The sequence below is a fragment of the Bidens hawaiensis genome, unplaced genomic scaffold (assembly GCF_021521415.1).
Source record: "Bidens hawaiensis isolate Kalapana, Puna unplaced genomic scaffold, B.hawaiensis_p1.1 tig00039985_1, whole genome shotgun sequence".
Taxonomy (NCBI): domain Eukaryota; kingdom Viridiplantae; phylum Streptophyta; class Magnoliopsida; order Asterales; family Asteraceae; genus Bidens; species Bidens hawaiensis.
The window spans coordinates 93931-114998 of NW_027497036.1; the positions used below are offsets into that span (position 1 = coordinate 93931).

The 21068-nt window shown below is 33.9% G+C and overlaps 1 protein-coding gene and 2 pseudogenes across 1 annotated transcript; all 3 read left to right on the top strand.

Moving 5' to 3' along the window:
- The first annotated feature begins 5992 nt into the window (after positions 1-5992).
- Positions 5993-7083, top strand: LOC143591698 (uncharacterized). Its single transcript, XM_077071831.1, has 3 exons — positions 5993-6233; positions 6322-6474; positions 6548-7083. The coding sequence occupies exons 1-3, from the start codon at positions 6090-6092 to the stop codon at positions 6818-6820; spliced, it is 570 nt and encodes a 189-aa protein (XP_076927946.1). The 5' UTR covers positions 5993-6089; the 3' UTR covers positions 6821-7083.
- A 4792-nt stretch (positions 7084-11875) lies between these two features.
- Positions 11876-13321, top strand: LOC143591687 (F-box/FBD/LRR-repeat protein At1g13570-like; annotated as a pseudogene).
- A 3184-nt stretch (positions 13322-16505) lies between these two features.
- On the top strand, positions 16506-18121 carry LOC143591700 (cytochrome P450 89A2 pseudogene; annotated as a pseudogene).
- The last annotated feature ends 2947 nt before the right edge of the window (positions 18122-21068 follow it).

Here is a 21068-nt window from a genome sequence, read left to right on the forward strand (position 1 = left end):
TGATAGTCTAGTATAGGGTTGTTTACGAGCTGAACCGAGCGAAGCTTTGCTCATTGCTTGGCTCGTTTACAACCGAACCAAACGGCTGAAATTCGAACCGAGCGAAAACCAAAACGAGCCAAAATCGAATCGAGTATTTTTCGATCGAACATTGAGCGATTTCGAGCATTATTTATTTCGTTTTCACTTGAAAATTTTCAATAAGAAACAAATTTAAAGGTTGTAAATAATATATTTTATAGAAATAAATTAGTAGTTTTTAAACAAACTTATAATAGATTGTAAATTTTTATTAAAATTAAGTTTGAAGGGAGATATAATGATCATAATTAAGTTTGAAGTGAGATATAATGATCATGTAAACAAACTTCTATTATTCTAAAAACTTGAAGCAAACAAATAAAACTATAAAATTGACGGTGTATGAAAATTTTAATGGGGTAAAAGTAATTGTAATATTATATTTATGTGTTTTGTGTATATATTTATATATTTGTTAATATATAATTATATATATAATAAATTAAACATATTCGAGCCAAACCGAACCGAGCAGACCTTTGCTCGTTGCTTGGCTCGTTTACAAACCGAACCGAGCAGAGTGGCTCGTTTTCAATCGAGCCTAAAAACGAGCGAACATTTTCCGAGCGAGCGAGTTCGAGCGACGAGCGATTTGGACGGCCCTACTCTAGTAAGAAGGTATGGCCTTGTTGGGTGGCGGACAAGACCGAAACCGAGGACCAATAAACTATCAAGTATCAACCATAATCGCGCTAGAGTGTTTGCCAACTCTTACGAATCATAACTTTGTTGGCCGCGTTAATTAAGGGGATCGGTCCATCTTTCCAACACATCCATCAGATTTTAGCTTTTTACTCATCTTAAACGGGACATGTTTTCTTTAAGTGTTATTACTTTTAAATTTTCTAAAATCCAAGTAAACTCTTCCTTCTAAGTTAACAAGTTAATACCCATTTAGAACGGAATTGAATCAATCTAAATAGATGTATGAGGACAAACAATCTCAACTCGTGGGCCATGAGTCTCACCAAACCCGGATAACCCTTAAATATATTATAACATCTTATTTATTTGTAAACTCTTTCGTTATCAAATCCTAACTAAATTTTTCTATTTGGATTCAGTAACATTATTGATTATTTTTCTTTTTAAGTTTAACTTTAAGAAAACGTTTCACAAAATAATATCTAAATTATAAAAATGAGTTATGTTGATATTTAATTGAAAAAAGGATTGTAACAATTTGATTATTTATTCAATATTAGAAACGACAAATGTATAACAACCAGGGATAAAAACTAGTATATTATATATGGGAACTAGGGATAAGTATTTTTTTTCCCAAATACAAGTACCTGTACTCATACTCGTCTATTCGGGTACAAGTACGGGTATTACTGGTACTCGGTACTCATTTGAAATATATAGATGTTTTTATTGGGATTCCAAAACTCATCACTCTAACGGTGTTTTTATTTCATAAGTTTATTTTGTTTTAAACAATTTGATAAAAAAAAGTTTTGTAAGATTTTTTGTATGTTTTGGTATTCATCACCTTATCAATACCAAGTTTATTGGATATTTTTCAAGAAAAAAAAGTGGTACATAAGTGAGTACCGTACCTAAAGTATACGCACCATAAATTTTGATACGAGTACGGGTAGTCAGATTTATTGATATCTGACACGGCTACTTTCGGTATACTAAGGGTATGTTTGACAAAACTAGCGGGTGGCTAGTGGCTGGTAGCTAGAAGCTATTAGCTAATAAATGTAGATGTAGTTTTTAAATATATTTAGTGTTTAAAAAAAGCTACAAGCTTTTAGGATTTAAAATTTTACAATTTTTGTAAATGAACTTTCATCACCTTTTGTTGATTTATATAATAAACACACATTTAACCCTTATTCAAAATCAACTATCCCTTAGACCTTTCGCATCGGGGTCATCCATGGCTTATGTGGAGGATATTTGTGAGAAGGATGGAAAAGACAACTATTGTGAAGGTTGAGGTGGAGACCATCCATCCTTGAGCATCCTTCACCAAGGATGGTGAAGAATGATGGTTGGTGGGCCCCTAATGTTGGTGATGTGAAAGTATGAGGTTGTTTGTGGAATGGATGAATATGTTAGTGTTGTAGGTAAAAAGTGTTTGTGAAAAGAATGAATGAAAAACTGATGTGGCATGTTGACTAGGCTGTTTGTGTAAAAAATTGCACCAAACTGATGCGGACAGTCTTATGACTTTTTAAGATGCCATAACTTTTCCATACGTTAATTTTTTTTAAAAAAAAATCGCATCATAAAAACGAGTATTTTATTTGTGTTTAATTTGTGTATAGTATTGTTATACTTCTTTAACTTGAAAAAATTAATATATTATGTGATTACTGGTTAGGATCGGCAACAAGTCAAGTCAGGCAAGCTTGGGTCATGTGTAAGAATGGCTAATTTAGTTCGATTCGTGTTGGTATAGTTTGAGTCGAAAGGAATCAGAAATATGTTTTGGATTAAAATATTGCACCGCGCGAGCACGTTACTAGTTTTATTAAAAACTGAGTGAGGGTCAAATGGTGTTTTGAACACATCATCGTCTTCAACCTGAGAGTTAATAATAATCCTTCGCCGGAGTTCAAATTCAAACTCATCGGAGACTGTTAATTTCTGCTTTCTTTCTTTCTTTCTTTAACGGTTAGTTAAAATATTAATTTGTTTTAATCACTTTCTTACTTTATTATCTGTTATGTTCATTTCTTAAATCGTTTCATATTAATGTTTTTAACTGAAATCGATGATACCCATTATCAATCTTTAGGTTTCTGAATCTGTTTTTTTTTTAATATTTTTTTTTATTTTTTTATTCTATGTATTGTATGTATTGTGTGACTCTGTATCTATAACCTATGGTCTCACATCAATTATTTATTTAATTGAATTTTGATTTTCTTCTAGGGTTTGTAATAATAAAATTACTGTTCTTATTCCCAAATGTTAGTTTTTGTCATTGATCATCTCAAGGTTGCAAAAGTCGCTAGGTGGGCCCTAGGTGGCTGACTGGGGAGTTGGGTGTACTCGAAGTACTCGGAAATGGTAAATTTAAAGAAAATTAATTTTTGGATATTATATATATGTCAAATATCATAAGTCAATCAACCATACCCAGTGGGATCCCACCAATAGCAAGCTATAAGTAGGGTCTATGGAGGGTGGGATGTAGGCATACCGTACCTCTATCCAGATGGGATAGAGGTGGCTTCCAGGGAGCCCCTCGGCTCTAAAAACATATGTTTGAGGGAATATAAGAGGAAATTAAAGTTTAACATTAATATAATTAGTAATAGCCCGTAATAAAATTAAAACTACTAATAAATAAAACTATATAATATATGACATTAAAATAGCATAATGGTGTGTGACCAAAATAAGGTAAACAGTAGCCCCTTTAATAATTCATATCGCTAGGGGTGTACACGGACCGGACCGAACCGGATGAGAGCATGTCCGTGTCCGTCCGTTAAGCTTTTGACGGACAAATGGACGGTTCACGAACACTCTACCGAACGAAAATTCATGTCCGTGTCCGTCCATTAAGAAATTGAGTTTGTCCGTGTCCGTCCATGTCCGTCTGTTAATATTTTAAACGGACATTAACGGACAATAATGGGCAAACGGACACTAATGGACATTAATGGACAAACAAACATGTGAACATTAATGGACAACGAACACTAATGGACAAATATAAACGGTTACATATTAACACCAAGCATATATCTTAACAACTTCACATACAAATTAGGAATTACACCATATAACATCTAAATATACTTAACACTTAATATATTAACATAAAGTGGATCACTATAATATAAGAGACATCAAACATGTGTAGTAATATAAAAGTGTTATTAATAACACTAGAAATTCCGCAGTTAAATTACAATACTGGATAGATATAAACACTAACGATACCTGACGGACATTACCGGACGTAATCGGACGAACGTTACCGGACGTTCATGAACACTATCGAACGGACTTGGCCCTTGTCCGTGTTCGTCCGTTAAGCTTACCGAACGAAATTTTTGTGTCCATGTCCGGTTCGTTTATTAAACGGGCGAACATAAACGAAATTCTTGCCGAATGGACGCCCGGACGTCCGGTTCGCTCACAGCCCTACATATCGCCCTAAAAATCCTTAGCTTTAATTTCTACGTCTCCAAGAACTCCTATCATCAACCATGTCCATGTCCCCTGAAAGGTTTAGGTCTATCAAATCCTGCCAAATATCATAAGTGAATATAATTTAAAGAGTAAAGTGCCATTTTAGTCCTTGTGGTTTGACAAATAATGCGAATTTAGTCCAAAAATTTTATTTTTTGCATATGGACCCTCCACGTTTCCCAGTTCTTGCCAATTACATCCAAATCACTAACCCCGTTAAATTTTATCGTTAAGTCAGGGGTAGACATGTCTTTTCACTATTTCTTGATTATAATACTTATTTAAGTCAACTGCGATTTTCGTCCCTGTGGTTTGTCAAAATCTGCAGTTTTAGTCCAGTAGTTTCAAATTTGCAATTTTCTTTCTTATGGTTTCATTTCACTTGCAATTAAACCCGAATTTATTAACCTTGTTAAGTCTTGTCGTTAACCCATTTGCGTGCCGTCATGTGACGATCAGTTTTGTCTTTTTTCTCTCCAAATAAACCTCGGCTCTAATTCGCAACCCCCTCACGTGAGGGGCTGGGGTGCATTTGGGGAAAAAAGGAAAAAAAATAAGGAACAAAATTGCCCCTCGCGTGAAGGGCACACTGATGGGTTTTACAACCAAACTTAACGAGATTAGGGAATTCAAGTTTAATTGCAATTGAAATGAAACCATAGGGAAGAAATTTGCAAACTTAAAACTATTGGACTAAAACCGCAGATTTGGACAAACCACAAGGACGAAAACCATAGTTCACTGAAATAAGTATTATACTAAAGAAATAGTGAAAAGACATGCCTACCCCTGACTTAACGATAAAATTTAACGGAGTTAGTGATTTGGATGTAATTGGCAAAAACTGAGAAACGTGGAGGGTCCATATGCAAAAAATAAATTTTTGGACTAAATTCGCATTATTTGCCAAACCACAAGGACTAAAATGGCACTTTACTCTAATTTAAAATACTAAATTAGGGAATATAATTTAAAATACTAAATTATTCTAAATTTGTTAATCATTAACTAAAATAAATGATATTATTTTTTTTAAATATTATAGAAATATGAATTATGATTTATTTTTTAAGTCAAAATCGGCCCAAGTTGACCGAATAAATTTGATTATGGCTGAGTTGACCACATTTGATCGATTCTTAGTATCTAGACGGAGTTAAAGAAACTCTCCTCGGCGTCATACCTTGTAGCGAGTACTCGGCCTTGGAGACTTACTTTTACAACATTATCATCTCAACTCGTATGCGTCGCTCGTTACGAAACCTTCAAGTATTTATTTGCTAATTTGTAAATAAAATTTTAAATTTTAAATCTTTTGTAACATACCTGTTTTGTGTTTATGATCTTCTTGTTAGAGTAATGGAGCTGATTCATGGGACGCATGAAACACCAAAACTTTCACCTGAAGATTTAATTAGCACCATGCTTGATAATGTGGTAACTGATATTGATATTCTGGATTGGTTGCCAGTACAAGATGCAGTGAGGACCAGTATCTTGGCGAGAAAGTGGAGGTTTAAGTGGACTATGCTTAGCCAACTCATATTGGATGATGACTTCTTTATATACTTATCAAAAACAGACGGCGATAAAAAAGATTACGGGAGAATTATTAGTAGGCTTCTTCTTCATATTAAAGGTGCCATAACAAAGTTTGTTCTCCACATAGACGAGAGGTGTAATTTGGATGATGAAGATATTAGCCATTGGCTTTTGTTCTTGTCAAACAAAGGAGTTAATAATTTGCAGTCAGGTATTTTGGGGAGTTTTTTAGCAAGTGTCCTGTACTTGAGATTTTGAGCTTCGATTGTACCTTTCCTCTTGGCAAATTGAAAGTAGATGAGATGGCAAAACTTGCAAAACTCAAAACATTATCCTTGCGCTTGATTAGTTTTGAGGATACGATCACAAGTTTCAGTAGTATCTTTGAGCTTGTGGGTTCTCTTCCAAACCTTCAAGAGCTTCATTTGGATTTATCTATGTGCAATGTAAGGCTAAGTTTGGTCAGCTTTTTTTTAAAATATAATAACTCATAATGCTCAACATAATTCAAAATGATGTACGGTTTTCTTGCAGCCTCCCACAGAAGAGGCCGCTGGAACTAGGTCACCTACTGCATTCCCTTGCCTCAAGGCTCTTAAATTAACAGATATAGATTTGGGCAATGCTTTTGAAATGATAAGAAGCTTCCCGAATCTGCAGACCCTTGAAATCAATGCATGTAATGAGGTGTGTATCATTTTGCTCGTCTTATCATTTCATATATATGTAATCTGCGTTTGAATACTAGCTATTATTGCAGAACGATGACTCGGCACCTGCAGTTAGTTTTCCGGAGGTGGACTGCAACACAATGGGCCCATTGCAGCTTCGAAGTGTGGTGTTTAAAAATTTGGAAGGTTCAGAGAATGAAGTACGCTTGATAAAGTATTTACTTGCGTGCTCTCCTTTCCTAAAAAAGATTGTTATTCGTCCCAACTCGTTACTAGTGCCGCCGTTCGATGAAAAGTTGTTTGCTAGGAAGTTGTTGAAGCTCCATCGAGCCTCCCCGACGGCTGAAATCGATCTTTACTAATTTTACCTTCTCTTTTGTGGCCCGTGTTATAATCTGATGTTGGAAAAAGTATTGCAGCCCCTTAGATTAACTCATCTTGTTCAGGGTTCTGTTTTGTTAAGATCCACCGGTAATGTAAACTGGGTAAAACCTAGACTCGTTAACCTTGTTGATTTTCATGTTCTTTCGTTGTAGAAATGGTAAAAGAACCCCTTTAGCTTAAAATAGTCGAGTTCTACATATGGTGAACGATAAAGGTGCACAGACTGGTTTAAAAGTCAAAACCGGTTTATGATCGGTTTCGTTTCGGGTTTTGGTTCGGTTAATTGGTTTGGAACCGATTTTGATGGAGAAAATTACAAAGCGGTTTCGAACCTACGGTTTCAATCGGTTCCAAACCGGTTTCTACATAATCGGTTTCAAACCGGTTCGGTTAACTGGTTTATTTGTCCACCTCTTGTGAACGAAGCGAGCTTGCTTGATCTTTACTTGTTTAGCTTAAGAGTGCTTTGAGTTCTATATATAACCCTTGAACTTGCCTTATACGAACTTGATATTAAATTTAACTCATTTAATGTTATTTAGTTATTGTTTACCCTAAATAAAAATCAGTTTAAGAAGATGATTATTGTAAATAACACAATAAAGACAAAACATGAATTCTTTTGGAAAAGAAAAATGACTCAAATCAATTTGTCATTTCCCTGGAAAAGAAAATGATTAACTCATCTTGTTCGGGTAATGTGAAGTGCGTAAAACCTAGACTCGTTAACCTTGTTGATTTTCATGTCCTTTCGTTGTAGAAAAGGCAAAAGAACCTCTTTAGCTTAAGATAGTCGAGTTCTACGTATGGTGAACAAGCTGAGCCATGCTCGACTTTTACTTGTTTAACTTAGCATTTGAGTTCTATATCTAAACTTGATATTGAATTCAACTTATTTATTATTTAATGTTATTTGGTTATTATTTACCCTAAATAAAAATCAGTTTAAGAAGAAAATTATTGTAAATAACATCGAATTCACCCAAAGTAATGATTCTTCGGCTGCTCCAAAACGACTTTTAGATAAAACGTCGAATTCTTTTGGGGAAAAAAAGTGAATCAATTTGTCATAACACGAAATTAGCAAACTTAATTAAATCGTAACTCAAAGGTGTAATAAGTGGCTTACTCGTACTACTACAAAACACAAGATGTGTCCTTAGTTCTCATATATAACCGTGTTTAAAAAGAAAATGGGTAAAAAGGTAGGATTTGAGTGATTTCAAGAAACATAATATTTATCGGTACCGGTACGATTTATATACACTTTATTGCAAATTATTTATTTGTTTTTTAAATGAACGAATATAAGTACAAAAGTTTCTACATGTATTTGTTTTCATTGTTTTTTAGGTTATTGAAAAAGTAGAACATGATTTGTGCAATTAACCCAATAGGAGATGGAGGAAACATGGTCAACGAGTCAAAGTTTAAGCCACTAGAATCAAGTTATATTCAAACGGCTATACTAAAGTGGTGGTAGTAACAAAAAGTAAGTAGTGTGATTAACATCAACACTCATGTAGTATGAAGTAATAAATCCATGAACCATGAATGTTGGCTGATATATGTTCAAACTAGGGTTGTTCACGAGCTGAGCCAAATCGAGCAAGGGCTTGCTCGTTGCTTGGCTCGTTTCAAACCGAACTAAGTCGAGCGGCTCAAAATCAAACCAAGCCAAGATCGAACCGAGCCAAAATCGAACCGAGTATTTTCCGAGCATTTTTCGAGCGGTATCGAGCGAGTTCGGAGCATTACTTTTTTTTCTTTTTTTCCCTTCAAATTCTTTTATAATAAACAAGTTTGAAGTTAAAGATGATGTGCATGAATAAATTAGTAGTTTTTAGAAAAAACTATTACTGGCTTGTAATTTTTGATGAAATTGAAGTTTGAAGCTAGATATAATATATTAAAAATATTAATAATTAAAAACTAATTATTTATATAAATATATCTGCACAAATATATAACTTATCTTTATAATTATCTTTAATATTAAAATACTGAAAACTAAATATATTATTTTCTATATTTAAAGTACTAGAAAATATTCAATAATTAAAAGCTATTATATTTAATATTTAGTTTTTCAATATTCAAGATTATTAATAAAACAAATTATATATTTATGAGCATATAAATATATACAAAATGAATTAAAATCATTCGAGCCGAACCAAACCAAGCGGATCTTTGCTCGTTGTTTGGCTCGTTTACAAACCGAACCGAGCGGAGCGGCTCGTTTACAATCGAGCGAAAAATGAGCGAGCATTTTCCGAGCAAATTCCAAACGAACGGCGAACGAGTTCGAGTCACGAGCGGTTTGAACAACCCTAGTTCAAACTTCAAAGTGGGTGAAAAACTTAATTGGGCTTCAAATATGTTAGGTGGGCCAAAAATAAACAAGCTGAGGGCTTAAATAAAATTGGGCATCCAAAATGATTTTTCAAGTTAATGCTAAAATTGGGACACAATTTCAAAATAGTGTATGTGATTATAATTACCAATAATCGTCTCATTGTCATCCCTTCTTGATGTAAAACACAATGTGTATATTTACGTTGGAAATTTGATTAAAGGTTTTTTCCACGTTAGTAGGTTTCCTTCTTAGTGGTGTATTCCTAGGTGAGTTAGGTTTGAAGCGTTAAAATCAGTTTGAACGGTTGGCATCCCGTCTTAGGAAGGCTCGCTAGGGCATTGAGTGTAGTTTCACATGCTATTATAAGAAAAGGTTGGAATTTAATTGGCTATTGAGAATCAATTTAGAATTTAATTAACCCAATGTATATTTTTTTTAACGACAAACAAACTTCTATTAAAACACTCTAGCAAGAAGCTAGACACACCAAAACAACAACCAATAAACACACGACTAAAACCACCAAGATACAACAAAGACCATAGTCACTAAACCAAACCAACCACCCAGTTACATCCGAAAATCTACAACGAACCACCCAAGACAACCCCACCTTAAATGACCAGGGAACTAACATGACCACCCTCACACGTAACAACTAGTCTCACCAGTTGTTTATGATTTTCCAAGTTGAACTGTCTCCTGCATTTCCCCATCTAATAACAAACTAAACCAATCAGGATTGGCATCGCCCATGCTTGAATGACCATCACCGGAAGTCGGAACCCTTGATATCGGTGGAGCCAAATCCTCAGAATCCGGATGGGACGTGCTACGTAAGAGCATTCTCATCCAATGCACTATATTATGTGAGGGGTATTTTTTATAATTTTGAGAGTGATTTAGGGTGTTGTGAGTGAAGAGTTTTTATTGTTTTGAAACGTAGTGATTTTTCTGTATATTTGAAAAGCTACTGTTCACCCCCTTATAATTTTTTAATATATTTTGAAAGTGATTGTGAGTGAATGAAAGAGAAATGATAATGATAAAGGTATAAAAAAGTATTAATTAATTGAAAAAGAGAGAGAGAAAATATAGTGTGTTTTAGTATAATTTTATATTTAGGGATAATAAGTTGGATGAGAATGCTCTAATCACCTACATACTCATATACCTACCGAAGTATTCAAATATGGAAAAAGAATAAAGTAAAAAAAATGTGAGAAGATTAGTTGGACCATTAATTAATAAGTTAATATAGTTGTATAAAAAGGATTAAAACAAACAACAAAAACAATAAATAGAGATTAATAAGTAATTAATGCATTAAAAGAGGATATAAATAGAAGGGAGTGAAGTCCTTGAAATATTAATAAACAATATTTTAGTACGCCGGAATTCATCGCCTGAGCAAGTTGCCGTCACTCACCGGCGACAGTTTCCAAGGTTAGAATCATGAGTTGCTTATTTATGAAAATCACTAATCGATCGGTTCACATTTCTGAAGCAAAAAACAAACGGCAATGATTATGCATAGATTTTATATTGAATGGTTTTAATCATATGTTGCTCGATGCATGCATGTACTAAATTGTTAGGTTTGTGAGTCTAGGTTTGATAGAAAAAGTAATTAAATAAAAAATTTGGGGAAATGAAGGCTTCTAGGATAATTTGTAATAATGTTAGTTTATTATGAGGATCAAATACAAATTATTTTACACATGAAAACATTGAGAACCAATTAGTTGTTATTATTAGGATTGTTTTTATAAGTGATTGCTTTTATTTTTTTTTGTTCGTATTTGCTAGTTTTCGATAATTATGAGACGTTATAAGTATTTATTGATTTACATTTTGTTGTTATTGTTACTTTTTTTTTTGTTTTTATAAGTATTTCATGTTAAGATCATTTTCTATATGAACCTTTCCCTTGATTATCATTTGCATATTCAAATTTCACACACATGCACTTGATAGAGAGAGTAGTTTGTTTTGCTTAGGGGCTAGGGCCGGAACAGGTTTTACTCGAATCCAGCTTCTATAAGTAGAATAAATCTTGTTGTAATCTTAGAGAATATCTTTTCAAATCCGATCGTAAGTGTAGCTGGTTTATGTACACTGATCGTATTTCAAATTCGGTTGTGCATGTAGACTTGTTATGTTATTAACCGAGTGAACCATATTCATGTGTTATTCTTGTGTTCTAGTTGTTTATTCATCATGTTATTAGCAATGTGGTGTGCTTTGGGTTGTTAATTAAGCAGTACTTCTGGTTTATCTTCTTTGGAAATCCGTGAGTTTTTGGAAGTAACCGGAACTTTTAGGTAAACGGTTGCAGTCTTTAACGACATCCGATTACACTTTAATGCATGGTTGTACAAAGAATTTAAGATTTATTTACTAATTAGTATCACTGCTAATTATATCAACGTACCTTTGAACTAGATATGCTGAAACGAGTCAAAATAGGGCCGCAGACTGGGTAGTTTAAATCGGTTTATTGGTTGTTTAATAACCGGCAACGGTTTCTAGATTTTTAAGGTTATAATAAGATCTAGAGTTGCTTGCTTGTCTGCAGAATTATATTTTTATATTTTTTTCACTTGGGGAAATCATGGTTATTTATTCCATCTGTTTGTGTTTATGCTTAATATATTTCATTTTTTTAAGAATAATGGAACTGATTCACGGGAGACATAAGTTTGCACTTGAAGATTTTATTAGCCAGATGCCAGATAATGTGATAACTAATATTCTGGATCGATTGCCATTACAAGACGCAGTGAGGACTGATGTATTATCAAAAACATGGCGGTTTAAGTGGAATATGCTTACCCAACTTGTATTCGATGAGGACTTCTTTAAGTGTTTATTAAAAACTAAAGTGAAAAGTAATCAAGTGAGAGTTATAATTGGTAGGATTCTCCTTCATCTTACAGGACCCATTCCCAGTAAACAACAAATTGAAAGTTGAAGATGAAGATATCCGTCACTGGATTTTGTTCTTGTCCAGAAAAGGAATTAAGGATCCCACTCTTGATATTTTTAACAGAACGCCGTATAAATTGCCTACCAATCTTTTCTCTTGTTTGGAGTTGAAACATTTGGAACTTAATAATTGTTGCTTCCATCCTCCTAATTTTCATGGTTTTCCAAATCTGTTGAGCTTATATTTATATTCCCATTTTGAAGAAAGCAGTACCTTTTGGGAGTTTATTTCCAGGTGTCCGTTACTTGAGATTTTGGAAGTGTATTGTAATCCTTCTTCAAGCAAAATAAAACTAGCCGAGATTGCAAAACTTGAAAATCTCAAAATACTATCTTTAGTTTTGTGTGATCTTGACACTATGAATAATCTTCATAGTTCCGGTACAACCTTTGAGCTTCTGGCTTCTCTTCCAAAACTTCAAGAGCTCCAGTTGTGTTTTATGGGCTGCGAGGTAATTAATGCTAAGTCGTGTCTTTGAAGTTTACTTTACAGGAACATAAGTCTCATAATTATCTAAATATGATAACTTATAATAAGTAATAGTATTTGGTATAATCTAATAACATTTGTTTCTTGTAGTTGGTAGAAGATGGTGCTAACCAGAGGTTCTCTACCGTCTTTTCCAGCCTCAAGGCTCTTAATTTATCAAGAATATGTTTAGAGTATGGTATGAAGTTATCATGTGCTTTTGAATTGATTAGGGGCTGCCCGAATCTGCAGACTCTTGAAATCACATCAAGTAACGGGGTATGTATCATACTACTTGTCTTATAAGTTCATATATATATACACTTTTGTATTTGAGATTGATCAATACTAGTGATTCCACCGGTAGATTACAATATAACGGAGCAGTTGCAGCTAAGAAATGTAATGTTTGAATATATGGAAGGCTCAGAAAACGAAGTATGTTTGTTGAAGTATTTACTTGCCTGTTCCCCTTTCTTAAAAAAGATTGTTATTCGTCCCCACTATTTCTGTAAGATTACGTCCGATGAAAAGTTGAAGTTTGCTTGTAAGGTGCTGAAGGTGCGTCAAGCTTCCCCTGTAGCTGATTTCGATCTATCATAATTTTAGTTGTTTTAAACTTGCCTTTTTATTTCCTACATATTTGTATGAATATGTATGGCGTGTTGTAAGGTGACATTTTGTTTCTCACTTTGGATGTTGGGGTATGATTTTATTTTATAATCTTGGAATGCAGAACTTGTATGTGTTATTTAAGAGGTGAAGCCTTCAGTTATCTAAGTGAAACTTGGTTTTTCGATTATGGTTTAATTAAACTTATCGGTTATTAGTTAAGGTTTTAACATTATAAGTAGCTTACTGCCACTATCCACCCACTCACAAATTAATTAATTACATGATTAATATATAAGTCTTTGCTTTACACACTTAATTAGTTTATGGGTTTTGATTATTATGCATATAATCATAGGTAGGTTAACACTTAACATTATCACGTGCGTATTTAAATTTGACACACGCTTTAGTAGCTTTGGATGCTTTCGCTTGATGTTCCTTATACTCACGTATAAAGTTAGAATTGTGGGATCGATCAATATGGAACTTTAGGCTTGATGTTCAAAACTGATCGGTGTGAACATATCCACATGCTAGTTTCAAAATTTCCTTTGTAATAAGTCTACAACTCTACATGCTAGTTTCAAAAAATAAGACACATCAAAGGAAATTTTGAGACTTAGGGGTGTTTGGGATTACTTATTTTTATCAACTTATAACTTATAAACTTTTTGAAAAATTAATAAGGTGTATAAGGTATTTGACAAACCATAAGGCCTTATGGATTTTAACTTACGTAGAAGGCAAAATAAAGAGGTTTTGAAAAGTTAGGAATATGTAACTTAATTAACTTAATGGGTTTAATTTATCTATTATACTCCCTAACCCTCAAAACCCATTATTCCCATTTTAAAAAAGATCGTCATTTTTAGTCATTTTGATTTCCCCAACGCATAAGGTAATCCAAACATTTTTTTTAAACTTCTTTAAAATAATTCATAAATTAATAAGTTCTTTTAATAAAAAGTCATTTTCTCTTAAATAAGCAATTCCAAACACACCCTTTAATATGTAACTTAGTAGTCAAAATAGATATCTAGTGTGTGAAATTTGATATTTTAGAGACACTTGAATTTTAAACAAAAGATATGGAGGTCTCCTAATCAAGAAAGAATCATATAATCCCATAAACATTTTAAGGGGTGAGTTAACGTGCATTAGGTACGCGAATACGTTCAAGGTTAAAAAAATAAAAATGTTCAAGTCAAATTCCAAACCAAAACGTACAAGGTTACGCCTTAAAACATTCAAGGTTAAAACCTAAAGCGTTCAAGGTTAAAACCTGATATTTTGCAAAACCTAAAACGTTCAAGGTTAAAATCTAAAACGTTCAAGTACAAACTTAATACTTTGAAGTTTAAAAACTCATTATGCTCATATCAAAATTTGATTCAAATGAATATCCAGATATGTTTATTTAGATGAGTTAGTGATTAATTGGATCAATTTCAACAATTGATAACTGCTAAAACAAACTTGTGAAAACAAGGGGAGCAGGGTTTTTGTTTTTCCGACGAGTTGTCAGACACTTGTTGTCGGCGTCGGTGATGATGAAGGAGGAGTGTTGATGACGGCAGGTGATTGATCGGTGGCGGTGGAGATGGCTTGAGGGAGAGCGATGGGGCAGATGCGTGTATTTGTGATTTAGGGTTTTTGAAAGTCGACGATGTATAATATTGTGTACTTATTGTATGATTAAAGGGTTATTGTATTAGATCATTTAATTAACTTTTCAATTTAAAGTAGGACAAAAATATATATAATTCAATAATTTCAACTGGCCAAACCGTTTACAGTGTTATTAGCATATGTTTGTAAATAACACATGTAAACCGTTAACAACATGATCAATACCCATTACAACCCTTAAATCCGTTCGACGCTCACATTTACGTTGTGTTCACTACAAAAAATTGACCTAAGGAAATCTTTATTTCACAAAAAAAACTGCATTAGGTAAAGTTGCATTAGATCTAGTGCAACCCTTTTCTTAGATAACGCAACTGTTTTCTACAAATGCAACACTTTTAAAGGGTTGCATTTGAAAGAAACAGTTGCATTATCTAACAAAAAGGTTGCACCAGGTCTAATGCAACTTTTTTTGTGAAATAAAGGTTGGCATAGACCAATTTTTTTGTAGTGGTTCCCGAGTTGATTTATGGATTAAAGAAAGGGTAGGAAAATAAAATTTTCTCTTCTTATCTTTTCTTTAGGCATAGCCTCTTTCTTTTCAATTTTCTTTCTTTCAAAATCTTTTCAACTTGGAAAGATACAAATTCTCTCATTTTACTACTTCATCCGTCCAATTAAAAGTGTTATGGTTTGAAAAATACAAAGTTTAAGGTAGATTGAATGATTGCATTTTTTTTACCAAATGACAATAATAATCTTAGAAATTGAGTCCATCTGTATTGTTTATTTATGCTAGTTGTGTGTGTTTAAGGTAAATTTGAAAATTGACTAATAAAGTTTGAAAATGAGCATTTGTAATGGAACAAACAAAAGAAAATATGAACATTTTTAATGGGATGAAGGGAGTATACTACAAAAAGATTGGCCTAAGGCAACCGTTATTTCTTAAAAAAAACTGCATTAGTTGAAGTTGCATTAAATCTAGTGCAATTTTTTTTGTTAGATAACGCAACTGTTTCTTTCAAATGCAACCCTTTTATCTAACAAAAAGGTTGCATTAGTTCTAATGCAACTTCACCTAATGCAACTTTTTTTATGAAATAAAGGTTGCTTTAGATCAATTTTTTTGTAGTTATTTATTTTCTCTCTCATGCTCTCATTTTCTTTTACAAACACCTTATATCTTTTTATTTATTTACTTTTTTAAATGAAACTCGAAAACATGACAAATTTTTTCATCACTTATTTTCTTTCCATTTCTTTTTTTAAATGAAACTCATTAACACAGTCTAAAATTAGATTCATGTATAGCGTTCAATTTATATGATTTTAGATGTGTAGACTAATATTTCTAACAAAATTAACATATAGGCTATAGCTCCACGCCACCATGTAAAAGATGCTCTCAACCGCTCAATCTATTTTTTTACAATATCACAAGTAACAAAAATATTAATACAACGTGTAACTAAATTGATAAGAACCGAAATGGCATAATTTCCAGTCGGCAATCAACCAAATTTGCCTGAAATAAGCACCTCTTTGTTTACTTCTTCATCTTATTATCTATAATAATACTATAAATGAAACCTCTTTGCATGGTTCATTTATCAACAATGGACACAAGAATCATAATCATCACTTTCCTCTTCATAGCCACCCTTATCACATACACAATGTTCCCGCGGAGTAACCGCAAGACGCTACCGCCTGGTCCATCGTTCCTCACTTCAAACTACTTATTATTCACTAATCCTCTCTTACAATTTGAACCGGTTCTCATAAACCTCAAGACCAAATATGGTCCTTTCTTCACTCTTTCCACATGTTTTGGACCAGCCATTTTCGTGGCGGACCATTCACTGGCCCACCAACTCCTTATTCAAAAAGGGGCGGTCGTCTCTGACCGCCCTAAATCCTTACCAACGTGCAACATTTCCTCGGCTTCTTATGGCCCCACGTGGCAGCTTTTCCGTAGAAACCTTGTGTCCGAGTTCATGCATCCCACTCGTGTGAAATCGTATGCATGGGCTCGGACAAGGGTCCTGGGAGTGTTGTTTGGTCGGCTCCAGGAGCCGCATGATGAGGTTAGTGGGATCAAGGTGGTTGATCATATCCGGTACGCAATGTTTTGTTTGTTGGTGTTGATGTGCTTTGGAGAGGAGTTTGAGGAGCATCAGATCAATGAGATTGCTAAGGTGCAAAAGGATATGTTGGTTAAAGTCAGCTCTGGTCGGTTTGGGGTGTTGACAGCGTTCCCAAGGTTAGGGAAGATATTGTTTAGAAACAGGTACGAGGAGTACGAGAAACTTTGTAGGGATAAAGAAGATGTGTTGATTCCGCTTATTAAGTCTAGTATTGAATCGAGTAATTCTAAGGTTCAACACGTGGCGTATGTTGACACGTTGGTGAATCTAGAGATTCGTGAAGAAGAAAATGATAATGGAAATGGTAGAAAGTTGAGTTATAAAGAGATGGTGAGTATGTGTAGTGAGTTTTTCAATAGTGGCACGGATACCACTTCCACTGCTCTACAATGGATCATGGCTAATCTGGTGAAGTATCCTCACATTCAAAAGAAACTTTATGATGAAATAGTGGGAGTCGTTGGGCAACCACCTCCACCCCCTCAAAAAGGGGTGGAGTTGGGGCCTGAATTAGTTATAAACGAAGAAGATTTACAGAAAATGTTATACCTGAAAGCGGTGGTTTTGGAAGGTTTAAGAAGACACCCGCCGGTCCATTTTGTGCTACCTCATAAGGTGATGAAGGAGATGGAGGTAGGAGGGTATGTGATTCCAGAGGGCACAACCATCAACTTCATGGTGAGTGAGATGGGTTTGGTCCCAAAGGTGTGGGATGAGCCCATGGAGTTCAAGCCGGAGCGATTTTTGATGAATGATGGTGTGTTTGATGTAAGTGGGCGCAAAGGGATAAAAATGATGCCTTTTGGCGCTGGAAGGAGGATGTGTCCCGGATATGATTTGGCTTTGTTTCACTTGGAATTTTTGTTGCTAACTCGATTTGGTATTTCGATTGGAGTGTTCCGGATAGTTGTCGTGTTGATTTGTCTGAGGAGGTGGAGCTCACTGTGGTCATGAAACATCCTCTAAGAGCACACGTTACTTCTCGGGCTGAAAAACGAACAACTTGAGTCGATATATGTATTTTTTTTATTGTTCAAATGAATAAAATACAGTTATACTGTTTATCTTTAACTTTTGTAATTACTCTCTCTTGTTCATTGTTTTTATTCATAATTTGTTTCTAGCTAGTGATCACTTATGATTAATGGTTGTGATTTTGTGAACTTCTGACTTCATGCATAAGTTTTAATAAACATTTGATAAACACCCAATTTTAAAATCACACATATACACACTATTTGAGAGAATATATGATATTATGGATTGAATTGTTTGAGGTGACAAAATGTTTGATTTTATTGATCATTCTAATCATCTGCCATCAAATTCACTAACTAAGAAATTAAACGCGATAATTAGAGAATTACATGTAACACTTAATATACATCATGAATTTGACTATATGATAAACATTAGTAATGAGTTCTCAACATCTTCACAAACAAACACTTTGAATTTTAAACTACTGATACTTATTTTCCGTGTTCATGCTAGGCTGCTAACTTGAGTAATTAAAAGATACTGAAAGAATAAACATAAAATCAAACTTTTTATTCGAACCCAACTCCATATAATAAATCATACAGTAGAAAGTGTAAATAGAGTGTATTCCTTCTCTCTATATTTGTTAATATAAAACATAGATCTTATTATTCATATTCGAAATTAGTTTTCATTATTTTCAAGGTAAATGAGTCAATATGACAGAAAATACAAATTCCCATAGGAAATATAGATTTGGATTTATCAATAAAAATTTGATTTACAAGTTCAAGGTTTTTGAACTCATTCACCTTCTATCAAAAAAGCTGATTTGGATGGGACTATTCGGCTTGATTATTGATAGAGTGAATAAATTTATCATTTCATGACATCTTTGTCTAATTCAATATTGTGGTGAAATACGTAGCCTCCTCAGTTTCTCAGTTTCTGTAATGGAATAGATGATGTACATATATGGTTCATCCATCGGAACCATATCACATCTTGAATCAATGAAACATGATAAATTGAGACGATATACTATAAATGCGTAATTATTTGAATAGATTAACCATTTATAGATCCGATCTCCTGAGAAAAGAAAGATCTTATTGTTTCTTCAACAATTTCTAATCTCTAGCAGACATAGGATAGAGAAACAAGAATCTCATCTTCTTGCGAACCGCTCAAAAGTATGGAGACGTGTTCATGTATTTACAAACAAAATAAGTGGAAATGCAATCTTGGCTTGTTAAGTTGTTAAACTTCATATCAAGACAACAAAACGAAAGGCATAAACATAATCGACGATTGTTAGCCGCTTTAGCAGCCTCTAATGGTGTCAAGCGGCACTTGAAGTTCCCCCAAACACTTCAGTAGGAAATTCAAAAGGAAACATCCCATTGAAGTGTTCAGAGGATCTCTGAGTGACACTAAACGTTTCCGTTAATTCGTCTCTCTTAACGGTCACTTGAAGTGTTCAATGAATATATAGACATGTTATAGTTAAAAGTACATATATAGAAGAGACTTTGAGAGAGGATGAACATAAATGCATCAGAATCTTGAACATTGTTTCTCTTTCAGTCTTCATTAAGAGTTGAAGCACATATGCTGACATTTTCATATAAAAAGGAAAGATAATTATCTGAAAAGGAGATGTCAGGTAAGGACCAGATGAATGGAGGTAATTTATGTATATATTCTAATTTCTTCATCTACCCCGTATACATGACTAGGTTCACTTCACACATCATATTTGGGGTAGACATCCCAAGTTTATCACAATTTTAAAGTGTTTTTTTTCAAAAATAAAAATAAAAATAAAAAATGGGTTTGACTTTTTATGTACTTTTCGGGGATTTTTTTTCTTTTTATTGAATTCGGGTTAATTGGATTTTAATAATCCCAACTTAATATACTACTATTATCACATTTTTTGTTTTTATTAATGCTTAAAGAAAGTTGATTACCGAAACGGTTGTTGGTGCCAGTGCCACCATCACCGCCTTCACCACCATCGGTGTAGCCTCTTACTCCACCATCATTGCTTTATTATCACTTAGTCGATACTCTACCACTCGTCTTCTTTGTTGCATCAACCAGGGACACCACCCCACTTGTTGTCACTAGCACCCGTCAAAAAGTATAGCGAGTGAATCTTTTTTTGACGTATATTGTTTTCTAAAACGACTCATTTAAACCAAGGTCTATTTAGACAAAACCTGGCACGACCCGATCCAAATCGTTACTTTTCTAAATTTGTATGTCTTAGCTCAAGCTCATTTTTCCTAGAGCTCATGTTGATCCAAATTAACCTTTCTTATCTAAACCCATTTGCCCGATTCAACCTGCCAACCTGCTGATATGTGGATTTGCAAAGGTTACACCCAGGCATTGCGTCTGCTATACAACTTTAACGACATGAACATAGGTGCTTAGATGATTTGTACATTATCATGTGAAATCCGTTTTAAATGAAACTTGCATCAAATGTAGATAAAAATAAACGTGTCGCAACGTTATATTTGAAATTGTATCGAATATCATATTCTAAAAGTGTAGGTCCCAAAACGACCACCAAATGGTTTTGCTCTCGATAAACGTGTCGAGACGGGTGCGGTAAATAAAACGATCGAACATAAATAATATAGAGATAAAATAAAAGAACGATCTCGTTGTCGGTTAAAAGATTTAATATATAAAAGATAGAACCGACCCACCCAAGGTGAACTCCCCTTGGGTGGTGATTTACAACATACAACACACATATAAAAGACTACAAAGTTACATATTTATAGCCAAACACAAATCTACAAGAAGATCTCCTCCCCGTTGAAGTTAACTCGTGCACCGAAGCTCTCGTCTCGTAACCGGATTTCGCACCACTTCAATTATTAACTTGACCATTAAATATATAACGGATTTTATAATTTGATATCGCAAGTCATAACTCTTTTTGGCCTTAATTACAAAAAGTTATAAGTTATTAAAAAAATAGACTTATGAGTGAGACACATGCATGTCAACTTGCA

Coding starts and splice junctions, on each gene's coding strand:
- LOC143591698 (XM_077071831.1), top strand. CDS start 6,090: ATGGCAAAACTTGCAAAACTCAAAACATTATCCTTGCGCTTGATTAGT. Junction 6,234..6,321: donor TGGATTTATCTATGTGCAAT/GTAAGGCTAAGT, acceptor GTTTTCTTGCAG/CCTCCCACAGAAGAGGCCGC. Junction 6,475..6,547: donor AAATCAATGCATGTAATGAG/GTGTGTATCATT, acceptor CTATTATTGCAG/AACGATGACTCGGCACCTGC.